The 16,776-nt window shown below is 41.0% G+C and overlaps 3 protein-coding genes across 4 annotated transcripts; 1 reads left to right on the top strand and 2 right to left on the bottom strand.

Moving 5' to 3' along the window:
* Positions 1–6,221: 6,221 nt before the first annotated feature.
* On the bottom strand, positions 6,222–9,993 carry LOC129721662 (uncharacterized). Its single transcript, XM_055674498.1, has 6 exons — positions 9,824–9,993; positions 9,411–9,710; positions 7,347–9,353; positions 7,109–7,287; positions 6,875–7,042; positions 6,222–6,810 (listed from the first exon to the last, which is right to left on the bottom strand). Exons 2-6 carry the CDS (start codon positions 9,562–9,564, stop codon positions 6,376–6,378), a joined length of 2,943 nt encoding a protein of 980 aa, XP_055530473.1. The 5' UTR covers positions 9,565–9,710; positions 9,824–9,993; the 3' UTR covers positions 6,222–6,375.
* A 1,274-nt stretch (positions 9,994–11,267) lies between these two features.
* Positions 11,268–16,202, bottom strand: LOC129721663 (zinc finger protein 431-like). Of its 2 annotated transcripts, none has more exons than XM_055674499.1 (8): positions 16,078–16,202; positions 15,292–15,720; positions 14,690–15,229; positions 12,674–13,081; positions 12,318–12,621; positions 11,982–12,262; positions 11,632–11,919; positions 11,268–11,569 (listed from the first exon to the last, which is right to left on the bottom strand). In XM_055674499.1, the coding sequence occupies exons 1-8, from the start codon at positions 16,078–16,080 to the stop codon at positions 11,306–11,308; spliced, it is 2,517 nt and encodes an 838-aa protein (XP_055530474.1). In that variant the 5' UTR covers positions 16,081–16,202; the 3' UTR covers positions 11,268–11,305. The 2 variants fall into 2 exon arrangements, with proteins under 2 accessions (XP_055530474.1, XP_055530475.1); XM_055674500.1 differs by having other exon boundaries at positions 15,292–15,964; positions 16,078–16,187.
* LOC129721668 (transmembrane protein 60) lies at positions 13,346–14,308 on the top strand. The gene is made up of 2 exons (XM_055674520.1): positions 13,346–13,482; positions 13,546–14,308. The coding sequence occupies exon 2, from the start codon at positions 13,553–13,555 to the stop codon at positions 13,976–13,978; it is 426 nt and encodes a 141-aa protein (XP_055530495.1). The 5' UTR covers positions 13,346–13,482; positions 13,546–13,552; the 3' UTR covers positions 13,979–14,308.
* Positions 16,203–16,776: the final 574 nt, after the last annotated feature.

The raw sequence follows: 16,776 nt of genomic DNA, 5'->3' as shown, positions 1-16,776 counted from the left end.
TTTCAAATTTACTGAACATGACCGTAAAAAAATTACTGAAAAATTAAAACGAGAATAAGTGTGAGAGTCTCTCAATGTTACTTAGTGTTGGAAGGACCACCCTACTAACCAACACGACTCTTGAGCATCGGCTATTGGCCCTGACGACTCTGTTGATATTGGTTTGGGTTTTACTTTCGAAAGTGAAGTAGGAAAATATTTTTGCTTTTGTTTTCACACATAAATTGACAATTGCATATGAGAATTCGCGTAGGGGCGAACAGCCTTAAAAATCTCTTTTACTTCCCGATCAGAAGACATGGAGCCGAAGTATCGAATATTTTGGCATCGATACTCGCTGCTAGCGATGAGTAGCGGTATCGATACTTTGCCAACGATACTTTGAAACGATGCCGATACCACCGATGCCTTCTATTGGGGATAGGCGATACCAGTATCGATACCAACGGTATTGATACTTCAGCCAAAAGCATTGAGTATTTTGGCATCGATACTTTCTTTACCGATACCACGATACTTGGTATCGTTTTGTGCAAAAGTATTCGAGTACTCAGGTATCGATACTTCAGACAGTATCGCCCATCCCTAGGACGTGACAAGTGGCTTCTAGTTATTCTTTTTTCGTTCAAAATTGCTCTCATGAAACATTGTGATTTTTCGGCACGACGCTTGCCAGTGTTTCTAAAAATGTTTAATTAGCAAAATATAAATATCGAGGATTTTCCAAGTTCTGGATTTCAATTTTAATTAATTCAATTGATAATGCTAGTTCAATTGATTTAAAGATATATGTTAAATTTATTTGAACCATAATTTCAACACATTTCGGGTTCCTCTTGCTTTTCATGAAATGAATCTGCTATTGTTTATCATACGTAGTTTCAAAAACATGAATAACATTTCGAATGTTGAGTTTTACAGACATTTCTCAGTATAGTGTATGAAAAAGTTTCAAAAAATTGTTGAACCAAAGGCTGTTCATTCACTTGGTAAGCAAAAACAGTGTGAACAAAAAATACCGATAGTTTTCGCAGCACGGCCAACCGTACCGACTAATAATAAAATTCAACAGTGCGCTTAGTAAAATCGACCAATCATAGAGGGCTTTTGCTTTGACAGAACTTTGGGTGATTTTGGTTTCTCTTGTTACGTCCTGTCCTAGTGGGATACAAATAACATATTTTGATACAATTTTGTATTTTTCCATATAATTTTGATAACAAAATTGAATCTGAATGAGTTATAATAACAAAACCTGCAATGAAGTAGTTCTGAAACAAGTTAACTAATTTTTCATTTTTATCAAAACCTGTTGTTTCTTACAATTAGGGATACCATCTGGTCGAAGTTAAAAATCAGGACACCCTTTTCGGTACAAATTTGAGCTAAGCTGTTTTTCGAAGTTTAAATTAATTTACCACGTTAAATGTGATTTGCACCTCAAAAACACCAAAATACTTCTTTACTTGTTCAACATACGTCTCAAACGACCAAATATTATTACGCAGCTTTGAATTTATAGGCAGATGTTCAGCACATGTAAACTGTTTCGAATTAAACTAACCGTTTAGAGGGGACTAAAGTCTAAAAAAAATTAGTTTAGAGGGGACTAAAGTCTAAAAAAAAATTATTTTTCCTGGATGTTTAGGGTAAAGTGAAGTGTTCGGGTATTTTGGCTATTGACTAAGGAATGTTTTAAGATATATTTTGTGTATCATGGGTGCAAATATAGTGAGCAGAGCCGGATTTAAGGGGGGGCCGGGCCCCGGGCCCCCACATTTTTGGGGCCCCCACAAAACGAGAAAAAGTTCTTTTCTCTATCAAAAATGAGATTCAATCAAAAGTTCAATTTACAGTGAGAAAATTTGAACAGACCATTTCAATCTGAAACTTTCCTTCAGTGTTATTTTTTCGCGAGCGCCAATATCACAACCACATCCATAATATTTCACCTTCGATTCTCTTGGAATGACACACATTAACACACCATTTGAATCGAACCAGCGCGCATGGGAAATCAAGCAGGAAAGAAGATAATCCACAAGTTTTTTTAATACATTGCTGTTGATTCCGAAAATAAGTTTACCTGTCCGAATCAGGGATACTAGATTTGCGTTGCAAAATGCAGATTTTCAGAGTCCGTGTGCAGATTTTATTGACCTGCAGAAGTGTGTAGTTTTTCCTAGTTTTGTAGATTATTGCCCGCGTAGCCTTATATTTGCGCAGTCTTTCTCAAATTGTGTGCAAATTTTTGCTTGCGGATCGCATTTTTTTCGAATTGCGGTAGGTTTTTATTTTTCAGATATCAAGAAAAAAATTCCGGATTTCGAGCAGTTGCATACATTTATTTATTTGAGCCTAATGATCTCGAACGCAACTGGAGAAAGGTCTTTATCGAAGATGAAACTGATTGAAAATAGGTTGCGTACGACTATGAAGAGTGAAAGGCTGTCAAACTTAGCATTGTTAAGTTGAGAGTACAATATTCTGAAGGAGCTGAATGTTGATTATTCAGTCAATAAGTTCTCTGCAAAAAAAAAAACTCGTAAGAAAAAATTCTAGCAAATTTTTGGTAACTTTTCAATGAGAAATAAGTGTTTTTAACTCGTTCGATAAAAAAACGGGTTTGTTTTATTCTGGGGCCCCCACTGTAAACTGGGCCCCGGGCCCCCACAATCGTAAATCCGGCTCTGATAGTGAGTACTACGCTATTGGCAGCGTTTTTCGCGAAACCATGGTTTTTTAACTTGTGGTAAGTTTTTCTTAGCATCTACTGAGCCGATCAGGCTGAATTTTTTTCCAGCATGTAAAAATGGATTATCTTACTTGCCACATAGCCGTTTTTCAATATCTATTTTTTCAATGATTTATGATTTTTCAAAGTAATTTTCTATGAAAAAAACAAATTGTTTACTGAAATGGCCGCCATTTTGTCAATTTTTTAAAATTTCAAAAACGGCTATGTAACAAGTTTGATAATCCATTCTTACATGCTAAAAAAAACAGCCAAATCGGTTCAGTACATGCTGAGAAAAACTTACCACCGATTTAGTGAGGGCATTCACGTTCCCAGCTGCCAACAATGTAATACACTATATGTGCAACCACAACATGCAAAATTAATCTTCAAAATAAAGCTTTTATCAATAGCCGAACACCTTACTTTACTTTAAACATTGAAAAAAAATTTTTTTTTTCGACCTTCCAGAGTAAAGCCAAATGTTAAAAGATTTCTCTCGTCACTTCACTAAGATTCAACCAAAAACAAAACCGTTCGTAGTGACCGTTGTGTTCTGGAATCAAAAAAGTAATTGATTTAGAAAAATTCTGCATATTTTTATCACACTACAAATTTGAAAATCTTATGAGAATCAGGACAAATGCCAGAAAGTGAAAAATAAATCAGGACGTCAAAAAAGGGTCTCAAAATCAGGACATGTCCTGCTAAATCAGGACGGATGGTATCCCTACTAACAATGTTTGTTATTATATTGTTCTATATACTATCTTATTTTGTTAGAAAGCAGATACATTAGTAACAAATTTTGATATGCGTTTGATACTAGTAGAATCATTTCTGTTATAATTTCTGTTATTTTAACACCTAACGGGACCAAATTGAAGACACAGCCTGTAAAGTTTTTCCCGTAAACGAAGATTACGTTTTTAGAGCTTTAAGACACCATGGAGTACATCGTCAAGCAGTCAGACTGAAGCAGGTGAAGCAGATCGTCCAAATAGCTTCGCCGTCAAGTCAGTTCAAAATCAACGATTCACAGCTGCAGCAGTTCTATCAACGACGGAGGAGTCTATTAGTTGTTGCCGATTGTCTCATCTACGGAGAGCGAATAGTGATTCCAGCGAAATCTCGTGATCGAGTTCTACGACTGCTACACAAGGGGCACCCTTGTAGGAAAAAGAGGAGTCGACAACACGATGATGGGAATGGACGTCCTGGCAGGCACAATGTCACCATGTGTTCCCTGCATAGAAGGCAAACATCGAAGGCCACTGTTCAAATCCAGTGGTACGAGTGCAACCGAATTTCTGGAACTGGTACAATCGGATGTGTGCGGGCCGATGGAGTGGCAGCAAGTATTTTATCACCTTCAACGATGTTAGCCAAACGGTGTTCGCCTATTTCCTAGGGACCAAGGCTTCCGGAGTTACCAATAGTAACCTATAACTCGGAGCAACACGGTTTGGTGGAGTGCATCAACCACACTATTCAAGAACGTGCCAGGTGTCCAATGTTCGAAGGCCAATTGGGTAAAAATGTCTGAGCAGAAGAGTTTACAACGGCGGTGTATCTCATACACCGATCTCTGACGAAAGGAGTCGCTCTTACTCCCTAAAAGAAATTCACGGGCACGAAACCCGATCTATCGAACCTGCGTGCTTTTGGATCAAAAGCGTTGGCCTATGCTCCAAAGTGAAGCGCAAAAAGTGGGACGCTATGTTGATACCGAATGTCTTGGTCGGCTATTCAGAGTATACAGACATCGGTGCTTATTACGGGAGTCACTTCACGGTGAAATCAGAGTGAAGTGAACAAAATCCTATTACGGGACTCACGTAAGTGAGAAAAACGTCGCGAAGTGACATCTGCCGTGGAATCTGGGTTATTATGAGGTGCTTATTATGGGAGTCACTTCACGGTGAAATCAGAGTGAAGTGAATGAAGTCCTATTACGGGACTCACGTAAGTGAGAAAAACGTCGCGAGGTGAAATCTGGGTTATTATGAATGTCATATGAGTGAAGTGGAAACGGAAAAAGCGACGTTTCGCATGGAATTATTTCACGACCAGTTTGAACGGTGAAATGATTACACGAAGATAGGAAAGTTTAAAAGTCGATTGATTTGTGATCTAGCGGTAATATATATGGGATTTTTTTTTTCCAGTGACAAGGCGAATCTTTTTTTTTTTCTTGAAAAAAATCGGCTCTCTGGAACTTACAAATTTTTGAGCTGCGGCCAATGGAACGTAAGGGAAAAATTGACCTTCGAATTTCGTTTAGCGGTAGGGCTCAAAAAGTTTCCTCTTGTAGAAAACTGTCCTCATACAAAATTTCAGCTCAATCGACTTCCCGGGACTTAGAAATGTTTGAGCTGGAAAACTCCCAGATTTCACTTGTCCTATTCTAAATTTCACTTCACTGGCAATCTCACTTCACGGAGGTGATTTTTGTCACCTCACTCGAGGTGGAATCGGGAATAGGTCTAAAAAAGTGAAGTGAGCGTGAGAGTGAAATATGTTTCACCGTGAAGTGACTCCCGTAATAAGCACAGAGTGTCAAATCAGTGAAGTGAGAACGGAAAAAGCGACGTTTCGCGTGGAATTATTTCACGACCATTTTGAACGGTGAAATGATTCCACGAGGCTGCCATAAGTCTTAAAGTTGATTGATTTGTGATCTAATGGTAAATATTGGATTTATTCTTCAGTAACGAAGCGAATCAGAGTTTGATCCATGCCTTAAAGCGGTCAACATTTTTTTTTATGCCGAATGTCTTAGAAATGCAGAACACGTCAAGATCTGGTGTTATCTAATAAAACGGGAAAAAACGACTTTCTGGGACTTAGACATTTTTGAGCTGGGAAACAATCTCATTTCACTTGTCCTATTCTCAATTTCACTTCACTGTCAATCTCACTTCACGGAGGTGCTTTTTGTCACCTCACTTGAGGTGGAATCGGGAATAGGTCTAAAAAAGTGAAGTGAGCGTGAGAGTGAAATATGTTTCACCGTGAAGTGACTCCCGTAATAAGCACCACCATCATTTTGGATGAGAGACCGACAACGAAGGAAACGTTGGTCAATCATCAATCATTTGGATCTCCAACAAGGACATGCACCAGTGTCAGATGAATCAATGCTAGCACTCGACGGTCAACTAAATGAGGACAAAGTTGAGCAGACGGAGAAGGACAAGAACGTCCTTAAAGACGTGAACTCTTGTCAGCCTGCCAAAGGCGCGGAAGGCTCAAGACGAACGCCGAATGGACAATCGACCCCTACCAGGCAAGGCTTGTGATACAGGCTAAGCGCAAGTTAGAGGTGTGAATTACAGCTTAACCTATTCGCTTGTCGTCCGCTACTCAACAATCCCCATGAACGTGCACTTTGAATGAATCGCCATGTGAATCCAACCAATACCGTCCAACGATAGATAAACCAAGGTAGGTACAATTGTAAAATAGGCAAGCAAAAACTAAATTGGCTTTTCGCGAAGATTCGGTTTTATTACTCTAGTCTGCTGTTCTTATGTTATGCGGTTGTTTATTGTTTAAGTTATGTTATTCAGCAAAACAAAAGAAAAAATGCGTAAATTAGAAATGCATGATATTGCATTGATTAGCCGCGCCACCTCCTAGTGATTCACCCTAATGCTGTCCTTCCCGCTCGAGTTGGTAAGCTGCAGTTTAACCAGCGGTAACTCTTCTCCGTCGTGGCTGATGATGTCCGTTTCAGCGATGACTGCCTCGGAAGTAGCGAGCATTGCAGTAGGGAAACTTGGCTGCTTTGCCTGGTCCAGCTTTAGTACCTTCTCAATCTCGCTGACGTCCAAGCTGGGGTCGACCAGACGGAGCTGTCGTACAATCGCCGACAGACCGAATGAAAGGGCAACCAGCAATCGCTCGCGTGACATGTCCGGTAACTTCACGATAAGTTTCACCAGCGATTGAACCAAAGCAGCACGTTGCTCGGCTAGATTGACTGGAGTCTGTTCGATCATAGTTTCAGACGCAGCGATCGGAGCCACACTTGTTACTTCCGGCGTAAGCAAGGGTGGCAGTAGGTGTTTCTACGAATAATAAAATTGGTTTTTAAAAACATTGTTTAAGGTTGAAAATATCAGGCAAAACTACCTGGACTACGTGGAGATAGTTGGAAAGGCAACTTTTGAGACACTCGTAGTGTCGCTCCTGTTCCGTTAATAGCACAAGTATAATAAGCACTGCATCGCCGAAATGTGGAAGCAACAGTGGATCCCGCGCTAACCGTTCCGCCTCGGTGCTTGTGCACTGAACCAGAGTCTGTCAAAAAGCAGACAAAACCCATAAAAATTGTATTCTCAAATGTATATTAAAGGTTGGTCTTACCTTAGAAAGAAATAGTCGAACGTGTACTTTTGGCGTGCTCTCGTCTATTTCGTTCTGGTAGAGGAACTTGGCGAAATCCTGTATGGTTTTCCCGGCAGAAACGTCCACAAAGGTACGTTGAAAGTAAAACTTCGTGATTGGAGCGAAGTTCACGGTCTGTTCTCTGAAACGTTGCTTCGCTGCAAAGTTGAACAATTGTGTGAGCACTTTGTGATAAGCTGAAACATGTTTTACTCACATTCTTCCTTTAGCGCTCGGAGCATCCGCACTGGTCCCATGATAATCTTCAGCATTTTATCTAGCAAAGCGATTCGTTCCACGCCTTGCGGATGCTCTGACTGCAACTGGGTAACGTCAAAGCGAAGTTTCTCTGTAAGTTCGGCCAGCTTGAGGACCACTTGCTTTAGCGTGTCTAACTTGAACCCGTTGAGATTCTTCTCCACGACGAGTTGCATAATGCTGAGAATTTCCACCAGTGCCTTATAGTTAGATTTGTAGAATGCCTCGTCAGCACCTTGTAGCAGATAGCCTTGTAGGAAGTGATTTCGCTCGAATAGGTCCCGTTCGTAAAGTTTCAAAATGAACACCGTGAGTGAACTGGACTGGGTCACATCAAACTCACCGGATAACAGTGAACGCACTTGAGCGCTTAGGTAGGGCACCGATAGCGGCTTTGTGCTGGTGATTACTCGTGTGATGGCGTAAATGTAATTGGCGTTGTTGAAGCTAGAATCATACAGCGAACGGGTAAGACGATCGTAGAACAATGAAGGGCACTGGAAAATCAACCGCATTGGGATGAGTGAATCGTCTTCGCCTATCTGATGGGAGATCGAGCTGAATCGATTCGTAAACTCGACGATATGTTCGATCAAATCCGAAGTTCGATAATGATCGTATTCCAAGCCGTAAGTGGCAATCATGAACTTTATGAGGGTAGTCGCTTCCTCCGGTAGTAAATTGTCTACGGATTGTAGTATAAGGTGCTTCAGTTTTAATGCCTCATCCGATGGTTCGTCTTCTTCCATTTCATTTCCGTCTGCCGGCCGGTTGTCATATTCAACCATCTTTCTAACGTTATCTCCTGATACTAAATCCAAGTTTTGCTCTATCAAATTCAGACATTCGATGTTGCCGAATACCGGCTCTCCTCGTCGAATGAATTCATTAAAGAATAGTTTCCTTTCGAAAATATCCTTTGTTGTTTCGACTTTCTCCATTAGAACACGCATCGACAGATCCATTGCTTTCTCCGCCTGTGATTTGGGTCGTAGGGAAATCGAAGGAAGCTGCTTCAGAACGTTGTGCTGGAACAATTTATTATCCTTAAGCGTCTCCATTAACTTGAAAGCCGATTCTCCAATCACTTGCTGCAAACTACACTTTTCCTCCGTTTCGATGACGATCTCGATTTCTACCCAATACATGAAACTATCGATCGTAACCTCCATCACGCAGGTTTGCAATGTGTTCAACAGACAATTGTTGATCTTCATCAGGTGCGAGTCCGTCCCGGGTGAGTACGCTTCCGGAATTTCCTTCTTTGAAACGTGCTTTTCACCCATTATTTGATAAATGCTCATATTTTCGTCCACTTCGAATAGACTACGGTTTAGGTATAGATCAAAACAGTACAGCACAATGTTGAACATGTGCTTCAACGCGAACCCGTAGTACCGATGCATGCGCAGTCTAGACCACCGCTCAAACTTGCTCATATCCGGTGTATTGAAAAATCTCAACAGCTCCATCAGGAACTCGAACAGTTTTCCAAGGATTCGCTGTTGCTCGACGAATCGATTTCGATCTACCAGCTTCCAGTCGCAATCCGTCCTGCAGATACTGTAATAAATTGCTTTAACCATCGCTTCTACTCGCTCTAGGATTTCGAAGGGTTTGGAGAACTTAAGACTGGTCACCGCTTGGTCTATGAACTGCATCATAAACCACTGAGGGCTGTACCGGAGCACCTCGTAGAAATACGCATCTAGACTGGCACCCCAGATGCAGTTCACCAGCAGGCACTTCGTTAGCTGCGGGATCGTGTTCAACACATGGCAAATCTGGGTGTCCTTGGATAAATCGAACTTGTAGTTAACATCCGTGTTAAGCACCATGAATAATGTAATTTTACGCAGTTGATTGTCACATTCTCGGATTGGTTTGTTATCCTCGTTCAGATACCGACGGATACGCAGGTACTTTACCAACCGGGCCACAATTTCGATGATGTACGGTTCATTTCCTATCAAATCAACGGAATACAATGGTGCTCTAAAATTAATATGAAAAGGAAACTTACCGCCGTGGTACACGATCCGGTCGAAGGTTCGAACGAACTGGTTCGTATGGTTGAAGATCGTTTGTAGTTTGGCAAAGTCCTCGCAGAACTCCATCTTGTCCTCGTTCTCGGTACACTGTCTAATCTCGCGCAGTAGATCGGACAACTCTTTCATTATTGTTGCGCAAAAACCTACCGGAAGAAATGCCCTTGTCCTAGCATAGATCTAATATATCACGCCTCCGAAACAACTCTAGGGCGGAACGCTAAATAAAGCGGTGATTTTTCGACTGTTTTCGCTCGTTCGCTTGTGTATAACACCTTTTGTTTACAACGCCGTAGCACACAACCGTATCAGAAAAGAAAAAAAAAGGTCCTCTAGTGTAAGAATGTTCAAGACCTGCAATCGACTGAAAACCGACTTTTGTACTTACCAATAATCACGGCTAAGTGGTTTACTAAAAAATACAAAAATAAAACAGCTACAACTTTGCTGCGAAATTTTCCGAAACGGTGCAAAAATGCTTTTCTGTTGTCTACCTTGTGCGACGGCGGCTATTTGAGCATTTCCTTTTTCCTCTTTGCTTCTTTTTCATCTGCAGGGATGCCAGAAGTTTGGAAAGCATACAATTGTTTTTAAAAATCGAATCCGCCTAAGGGACAGGTTAATGTTTCACAGTTTGCATAAAATTGCAACAAATTTCATCGTTTTGATTTCTTTGTTGATTTTTTTTTTAATATTCGATCTAATAAAAATGAGATAAAACAAATTTATGTTGTTTAATTAAATAAGCTTTGCAAGTAAACTCGGTAAACCAAAAAAAATCTGCACATTTGGCATTCTTGCTAGATTTGGCTGACCGAAGACCGCCGTCTTGTGCTTGACGTATGACCAGTGATGTCAGAAGTTTTCACTTGTAGTTCTAAGCACTCAAAAATATGAAAACCTGAAAATAAGCACGATTATTGGTAACAAGGGAATGGTATGGTAGCTTTCAAGCGTTACGAACATCTATATCTGTACCGTTTGTCCCAAAACTACTTTTTCTGCTGTCACAGTTTGCTTCACTTTGCTTTGGGACACAATTAATGTACTAAATATCACTTAGAATATCACATACCATGTGAAAACCTTAAGAAATTGCTCAAAACTGTCTGATATGCTATTAATAATTGCAGTTAACATTTGGCCAGTTTGCCCGAATCAACATAAGATAAGGGTAAACTGCCCATTTTTCGGGTGCCAGTGCCAGTGATGTTGGTAACGCGTCAAATGTATGGTAGCTGACAGCGCTGCCATTCCCGTGATTGGTAAGTAAGCACGGCAAATCGTCGAAAAACTAAGCAAATCTGCAAAATATATGAGATTATCCCAACAATAATTTTTTGCAGGCTTTTTGATTGGTACACATATTACAAGGGAATGGTTCCAATAAAATTTCACGTGCAGGTGGCGCAGCTTTACACGCAAACAAGTTAGAATTACAGCGAACTTCGTAAAACCAAAAACATCATATCATATGATGTTTTTGGTAATATGTACTAAGGATCTTATTCGGACACTCGGGTATTTTTGAAATATCCATCAAGGATAGTGCTAAGAGCCTCACCTTTTTTTGCCTCTATATCCATTTTGCATTAATGAATTCTTCGAGTGGAAATACCTACACTATTTTAATGAATGTAATTTCAGTTAGAAGACTCAGCGGAAGATTGAAAAACTGATCTATAACAAAGGCAAGTAACTTTCAACTCAGATGACATGTATCGTATAGACAAGAAATAATTTAGGAACATTCATTTTGGGATAACGTGTTGTGTTAAAAGACAATGCACAACGGGCTTCAAACAAGTTGAAGTAGATAATAGTGAACGAACGCAATTTTCGTATAACTATATTATCAACACGGCAATAGCTATTGAGGTACCAGGTTCACCCAGGTAATGCCATCCTTTCCGTTAGAGCTAGTAAGTTGCAGCTTAACCAACTGCAACTCTTCACCGTCATGGCTAATGATGCCCGATTCGTCGATGAATTCCTCGGTGGTTGCGAGTAAAGCGGTCGAGTTCGTTAGTTCAACTGCATTTTCTAGCTCCAATTGTGTCTGGCTTGAGCTGGTCGCTAGCACTACTTCACCGTGTTCATCAATTGTGTCGATGTCCTCTTCTTCTATAAAGTACTAAAAGAATAAAACCAAATCAGTGCATCTTCGTTGTTCCATAATTGTCATAAAAAACGAACTTCATCCGCGTCCTCTTCCAGAATAATTCCATTTTTGAGATCTAATTCCACCGGATCTCCAATGGAGTCCGTGGTAGTATCAAACTCCAGCAAGTCTTCGCTTGTAATTCTGGGTTGATTGACTACGATAGTGTCATTCAGATGGCTTCGCTGTTGCATGTGCGCATACAGTTGTGGTTTGCGCATGAAACCAGCTCCACAGGTCACGCACTCGTACGGCTTTTTATCGCTGTGAACGAATCGGTGGGCGTTACGGTTGTCCCGACTGTTGAACGTTTTATTGCAAACCTGTGAGAAAGATTATAAGATTAGTTACGATTTACTGGAGATTTAAAGAAAACACAACAAACCTCGCATGCAAAAGGTTTCGTGCCGGTGTGAATTTTCTGATGTTTTTTAAAGTGCTCCGGATAGACAAATGTTGCCGAGCATATTTCACATTTGTATGGCCGTTCTCCGGTATGGCAAGCTTTTATGTGGTAGTCGAGCAGTCGTCGACGTTTAAATCGTCGGCCGCACATGTCACAACTGTACCGGAGGTCGTTGAAATGTGTTGCCCGCTTGTGTGACTGCAGGTTCGATCGTTGTGAAAAGCTGGCGTCACAAATGTCACATACAAACGGACGCTCTCCTGTTAAAAATTGGAAATTCAGTATTCATACAAGATCTGCTAATGTATAGCTTACCTGTATGTGTTCTTTCGTGATCTTTGATCTCGGCTTTCCTGGCGAAGCCTTTACCGCAGGTACGACAGACAAAAGGTTTATAATTCATGTGCACGATTCGATGAATGTCGAGGTTATGCTGAGACATAAATGTTTTTTCGCAATCCGAGCAGGCGTAATCCCGCACTCCAGTGTGAATCTTTTCGTGTTGCAGCAGATTGCTCTGACTATAGAAACCTTTACCACATTCCCTGCAGTTGAAGACCCTCTCGCGATCCTGATGAATCTTCGTATGTGCGGCCAGAGTGTACTTGGATGCAAAATCCTAAAATTTAAAGGTTTTTGTAGAGTTAAAAAAATATAACAACCAAAGTTACCTTTGGACAATGTGAACATTTGAATGGTCGCTTTCCGGAATGCATGTTCATGTGTTCATCGAGTAAATTTTTCGAACTGTATTTTTTCTGGCACACCTCACAGCCCCATACCTTTGGAGGACCCAAGTGATTTTTCCGATGCATCCGCAGGGCGCGAATGTTGTTGAATGTGGTCGAGCAGAGGTCACAGCGAAAACCCACGTGCTCCGCAGCGGCATGCTGGTCCAGATGTTCGTTGTACTCGGTACGACGCTGAAACACGGCATCGCAGTGCTCGCAAATTAGGATCTTCTCCTTGTGGTCGGTTTTCAGATGCAATGCAACGGTTTTCACATTGTGTGCCGTCGATGGACCATCGGCAGCTTTGCATAGGGCGCAATAGTAGTTGTTGTTGGTTTTGAAGAAAAGCTGGAGGAAAGGGAACAATATAACATGATTACTATCATTTTCATATCGATTCGAAAATGTAATCACAAAGCAAAACTATGGTCGTTGGGTGAACTAAAACAATTGGTATGCTCTGTGAAATCAATGCTGCCTGAAAATCATCATCATCTTCACTGCAGCGCCAGCTTTCAGTCGAACAGCCATTTTGATCGTAATAAACACGTGAAATATTTCTCAATATATCGACAAAACGTGACGTTCTCGCTAACAATTCAGTGCTGCCAATCAACGAATGCACTATTACGATTGACAGTATACGAAAAACTCAAAAAGAAAAGAGTAAATTAATAAACAACAGAGCATTTTTGTTAAGGAAAATGATCAACCGATAAATTTCGTCAGTGTTTCAAAACAAATCTTTGGTAAGCTAGTTTTATAACTCAAGGATCGAACGCATTCCATTAATAGCGTTTTTTCTCGATTAGCTTCACGATGGGATTCGTACAGCGAGCGCTTTTCACATGGTTCATATTGCTGGTGTTTTTAATATTGCTCTGCCTCCGATTGGAAAGCCGAATCACCTGGAACTGGTTTATCGTGTTCATTCCGCTGTGGCTATACGATGCCATCCTGATCACCTGGGTGGTGATCGAAATCATCCAGCGACAACACGCAAACCGAATAATTTCCTTTCGCCACTACGAATACTACGTGGCTGGAATCCTGTTGAAAATGGTTTCGCAGATTGCCATCTGCCTGAAGCTGGAGTACAACTCCATCCCGCTGTACGCTATGATGATTCCCATCTGGTGCCTCCTGGCAATGCTGATTGTGTACATGGCCACCAATCTGCAACCGAAGCCCCGCTCTATCGCTTCAAACAAGACCAGTCGCCAGACGGCGACTGCCTCCTCCTAGGGGTACGTTCGGGTGAAACTTTGCGTTTCGCCCCGTTCGCCGTGAATGTCTCCATCGGCTGTAGTGCGCTCCACTCGGACGGAACCACAAAGCTGGTAGGTTGTTTCGTTTATATTAGGAAAATTTGGCCTCATGTTGGACAAAATCCGACGAACAATCTGATCGATTAGGTAGTCTCAGCTAAAGTATGCTCGATTGCATTTTGAATGGGTTTAACTATAATCTTAACTAATCTTGGTAAATTATACGCTGCTGTCGAAATATCTTCGCGGTGGCAAATCCGTGACAAGGATTTAATTAAATAAAGGAATAGTATTATTTATGATGAAATTAGTTACTGGTGTCTGGTTATAAACATACCCCAAAAAGGGTTTGCAGTCTTCAGTATTCCGGTAGTTAATAAAATTAATAAAACTTATTTTGAACAACAAAACTAATTTAAATTTCACACAATAACTTAAACTAATTTTGATTGAAAAACGGATAATTGAAGCGCTGAAATATCACATTGGAATGCGTAAAATTTGACTCCACAACATCAAATCTAGTCAGTTGATATAAATTCTACCGATCCAAAAAAGGTAACGTACCAAAATAATTGCCATGAAAATTTTCTAAAAGTTCAGTAGATAAAATTGCGGTTGAAAATTATTTGAATAGCAGTTTTTGGTCTAACAGAATCGATATTCACTTTAATCGTTTAACACTTACCGATTTAAGCCGGGCTTTCATTCGATTGAGGCTATCGTTGGCTGCTGCAATCAATATCTGGGCACTGTCTGGCTCACTCTCCGAGCCGAATGCCCGTTCTTTCAGCGATAATTGCCGTTGAGCCGTGCTTTCATCATCGCTTCCGCTGGGATCCTCTTCCTCGGAGACGATACCGATAGTTTCGATAACGCTGTCGTAAATGTAGTCTGTCGAGTTACTGTCTGCAATGATTTCCACCATATTGCCGTCGCCACTGTCGAAGAAGTGTTCCATCTTTATGGCCGACGACGGGGCCTCGCAAATGTCAACGTACGGCTTATCCGTGACGGATGTCACCGTACTGTTGACGTCGGTCGTCGACTGCTGGGGAACTTTGACGATAGAGCGCGAATTTTTTACCATCGAATCTCCAACGTGACAAAATTGGCTTTGTTCTGGCAGGTGACTGATTATTTGCGCTTCGTGAAGCGTTTCCCCATCGGAGTCTATGTCACCTACCGATATGGCTACAGCGGTTAAATCTCCAAGTGGAATATCATTCTTTAAATAGATGTGCGAATAATAGTGTGATTAAATTTTTGGTTTGTTTAATAATAACTTACCATTTTGGGATCTACATCCTGTAGTCCTTGAGACACATTGGAATCTTCCAGCGCTTCCGCTTCTGCCTCAATCAACTCCCGGGCTGTTAAACTAGCCGCCAACTTGGTTACCGTGCTGTTGTAACTCACCGTTAACTGAAGTTTAATCGCATCCAGCCGATCTATCAACTGCTGATACTCGTCGCACAGTGCGTTACAGTCGGTACAAAGTACCTGCGAGTGGGACAACTCCGGTGTTATATCGAACTGCAAAATGTTGCCAAGAACTGTGGCAGGGCTGAGCGATTCATCGTCTTCGCTTATTTGCGCAAACAGCTGCTGGAGATTATTGATTGTGTTCGATACTGCCGTGTTACAGACGTAACATGAGTGAATGGTTTCCTCGTGTGGCTCTTTCCCGCCGTCCAGCAGGACGGTCGTTCCAAGCATCTGTGAATTTAAGAATTGAAAGAAACCGTTGAGTAACTAGTTGAACTAAACAAGCGTGCTTGTGGATTCATTTAAAAATTCAAAAATAAGTTAAACGGAAAACCGCGTTTGTCAAATCGAACATTCCCTGTACGCCAGTATCCAACAAGAATCGAGTCACTCGTTTGACATTTCGTTCACTTGCTTCGTATTCGTGCACTAATACCGGTACATGTCTGCGCCTGGCTGGGTACCCTTCTGGCTGCTGCTTGTGAGACGCCATTCCACGTTTTTAACAAAAGAAAAAATTACTTTTACCGTGCCGTTTGGTGAAACGAAGTTTGTTCCGCACTGTGATACTGAAATTTGGTTACTTACCATCGTTTAGAAGCACTTATTTTGAACTTTTTGTTGATGTAAATAACAATTTGGAATAATTTTTGTTGTCGAACGTTGTCAGCATTGCTCGTTAAGGGGAGTAGCAGCTGCTTGTGGGTGTCACGAAACGACAAAGTGACGGGGCGAAGCATGGATTTACCCATCGTGCCGACTGAGTTATACAGACTGAAGATGAAATATTTCGATCACGGAGACGGAACGTTGAATATTTTCTCAAAAAAAGAAAACAGAGATTTAAAAAAAACCTAAAAAACTTCAGATAAGTTCAATAGTCGTTTGTTGTTTATTTGTTTACGTTTTTAGTAGTTTATATCCCTAGTCCTAATTTATATTTTTGATTGATTATTGATTTTTGATGTAGAACCGGATCTTCTACGGTCGTTCAAACAGCGTATCTCCTTGAACATTTCGATGGTTTTACAGACAAAATCTCGTTCAACCCCACACGATTTCAGACGTTTGAATATTATGTAATGGCAGTCACTGGTCAAAAACCGCTTTACTACGGAAGTAAATATTAAATTTACTTGTCCGCAGATACGTATTTCGAACTACGACAGAGTTGCGCGAGCTCATGGTTCATCTTCCGCCTCCATATTCTGTTCTATGCATGCCATTAGAGATCGTCATCAGTACCCGTCCTTCGAAAACTCCGAACACTCGCAGGTCTTCCTCGAG

This window comes from Wyeomyia smithii, chromosome 2, assembly GCF_029784165.1.
Source record: "Wyeomyia smithii strain HCP4-BCI-WySm-NY-G18 chromosome 2, ASM2978416v1, whole genome shotgun sequence".
Classification (NCBI taxonomy): domain Eukaryota; kingdom Metazoa; phylum Arthropoda; class Insecta; order Diptera; family Culicidae; genus Wyeomyia; species Wyeomyia smithii.
This window is presented reverse-complemented; position numbering and strand designations above follow the sequence as displayed.

What these genes read in the sequence shown, in the direction of transcription:
- LOC129721662 (XM_055674498.1), bottom strand. Translation starts at nt 9,564, where the DNA reads ATGAAAGAGTTGTCCGATCTACTGCGCGAGATTAGACAGTGTACCGAG. An exon ending in TTCGACTATTTCTTTCTAAG is followed by an intron (nt 7,043 to 7,108) that starts GTAAGACCAACC and finishes GCTTTTTGACAG; the next exon opens with ACTCTGGTTCAGTGCACAAG. An exon ending in ACTATCTCCACGTAGTCCAG is followed by an intron (nt 6,811 to 6,874) that starts GTAGTTTTGCCT and finishes TATTATTCGTAG; the next exon opens with AAACACCTACTGCCACCCTT.
- LOC129721668 (XM_055674520.1), top strand. Translation starts at nt 13,553, where the DNA reads ATGGGATTCGTACAGCGAGCGCTTTTCACATGGTTCATATTGCTGGTG.
- LOC129721663 (XM_055674499.1), bottom strand. An exon ending in AGGATGTAGATCCCAAAATG is followed by an intron (nt 15,230 to 15,291) that starts GTAAGTTATTAT and finishes ATCTATTTAAAG; the next exon opens with AATGATATTCCACTTGGAGA. An exon ending in AATGTTCACATTGTCCAAAG is followed by an intron (nt 12,622 to 12,673) that starts GTAACTTTGGTT and finishes TTTAAATTTTAG; the next exon opens with GATTTTGCATCCAAGTACAC.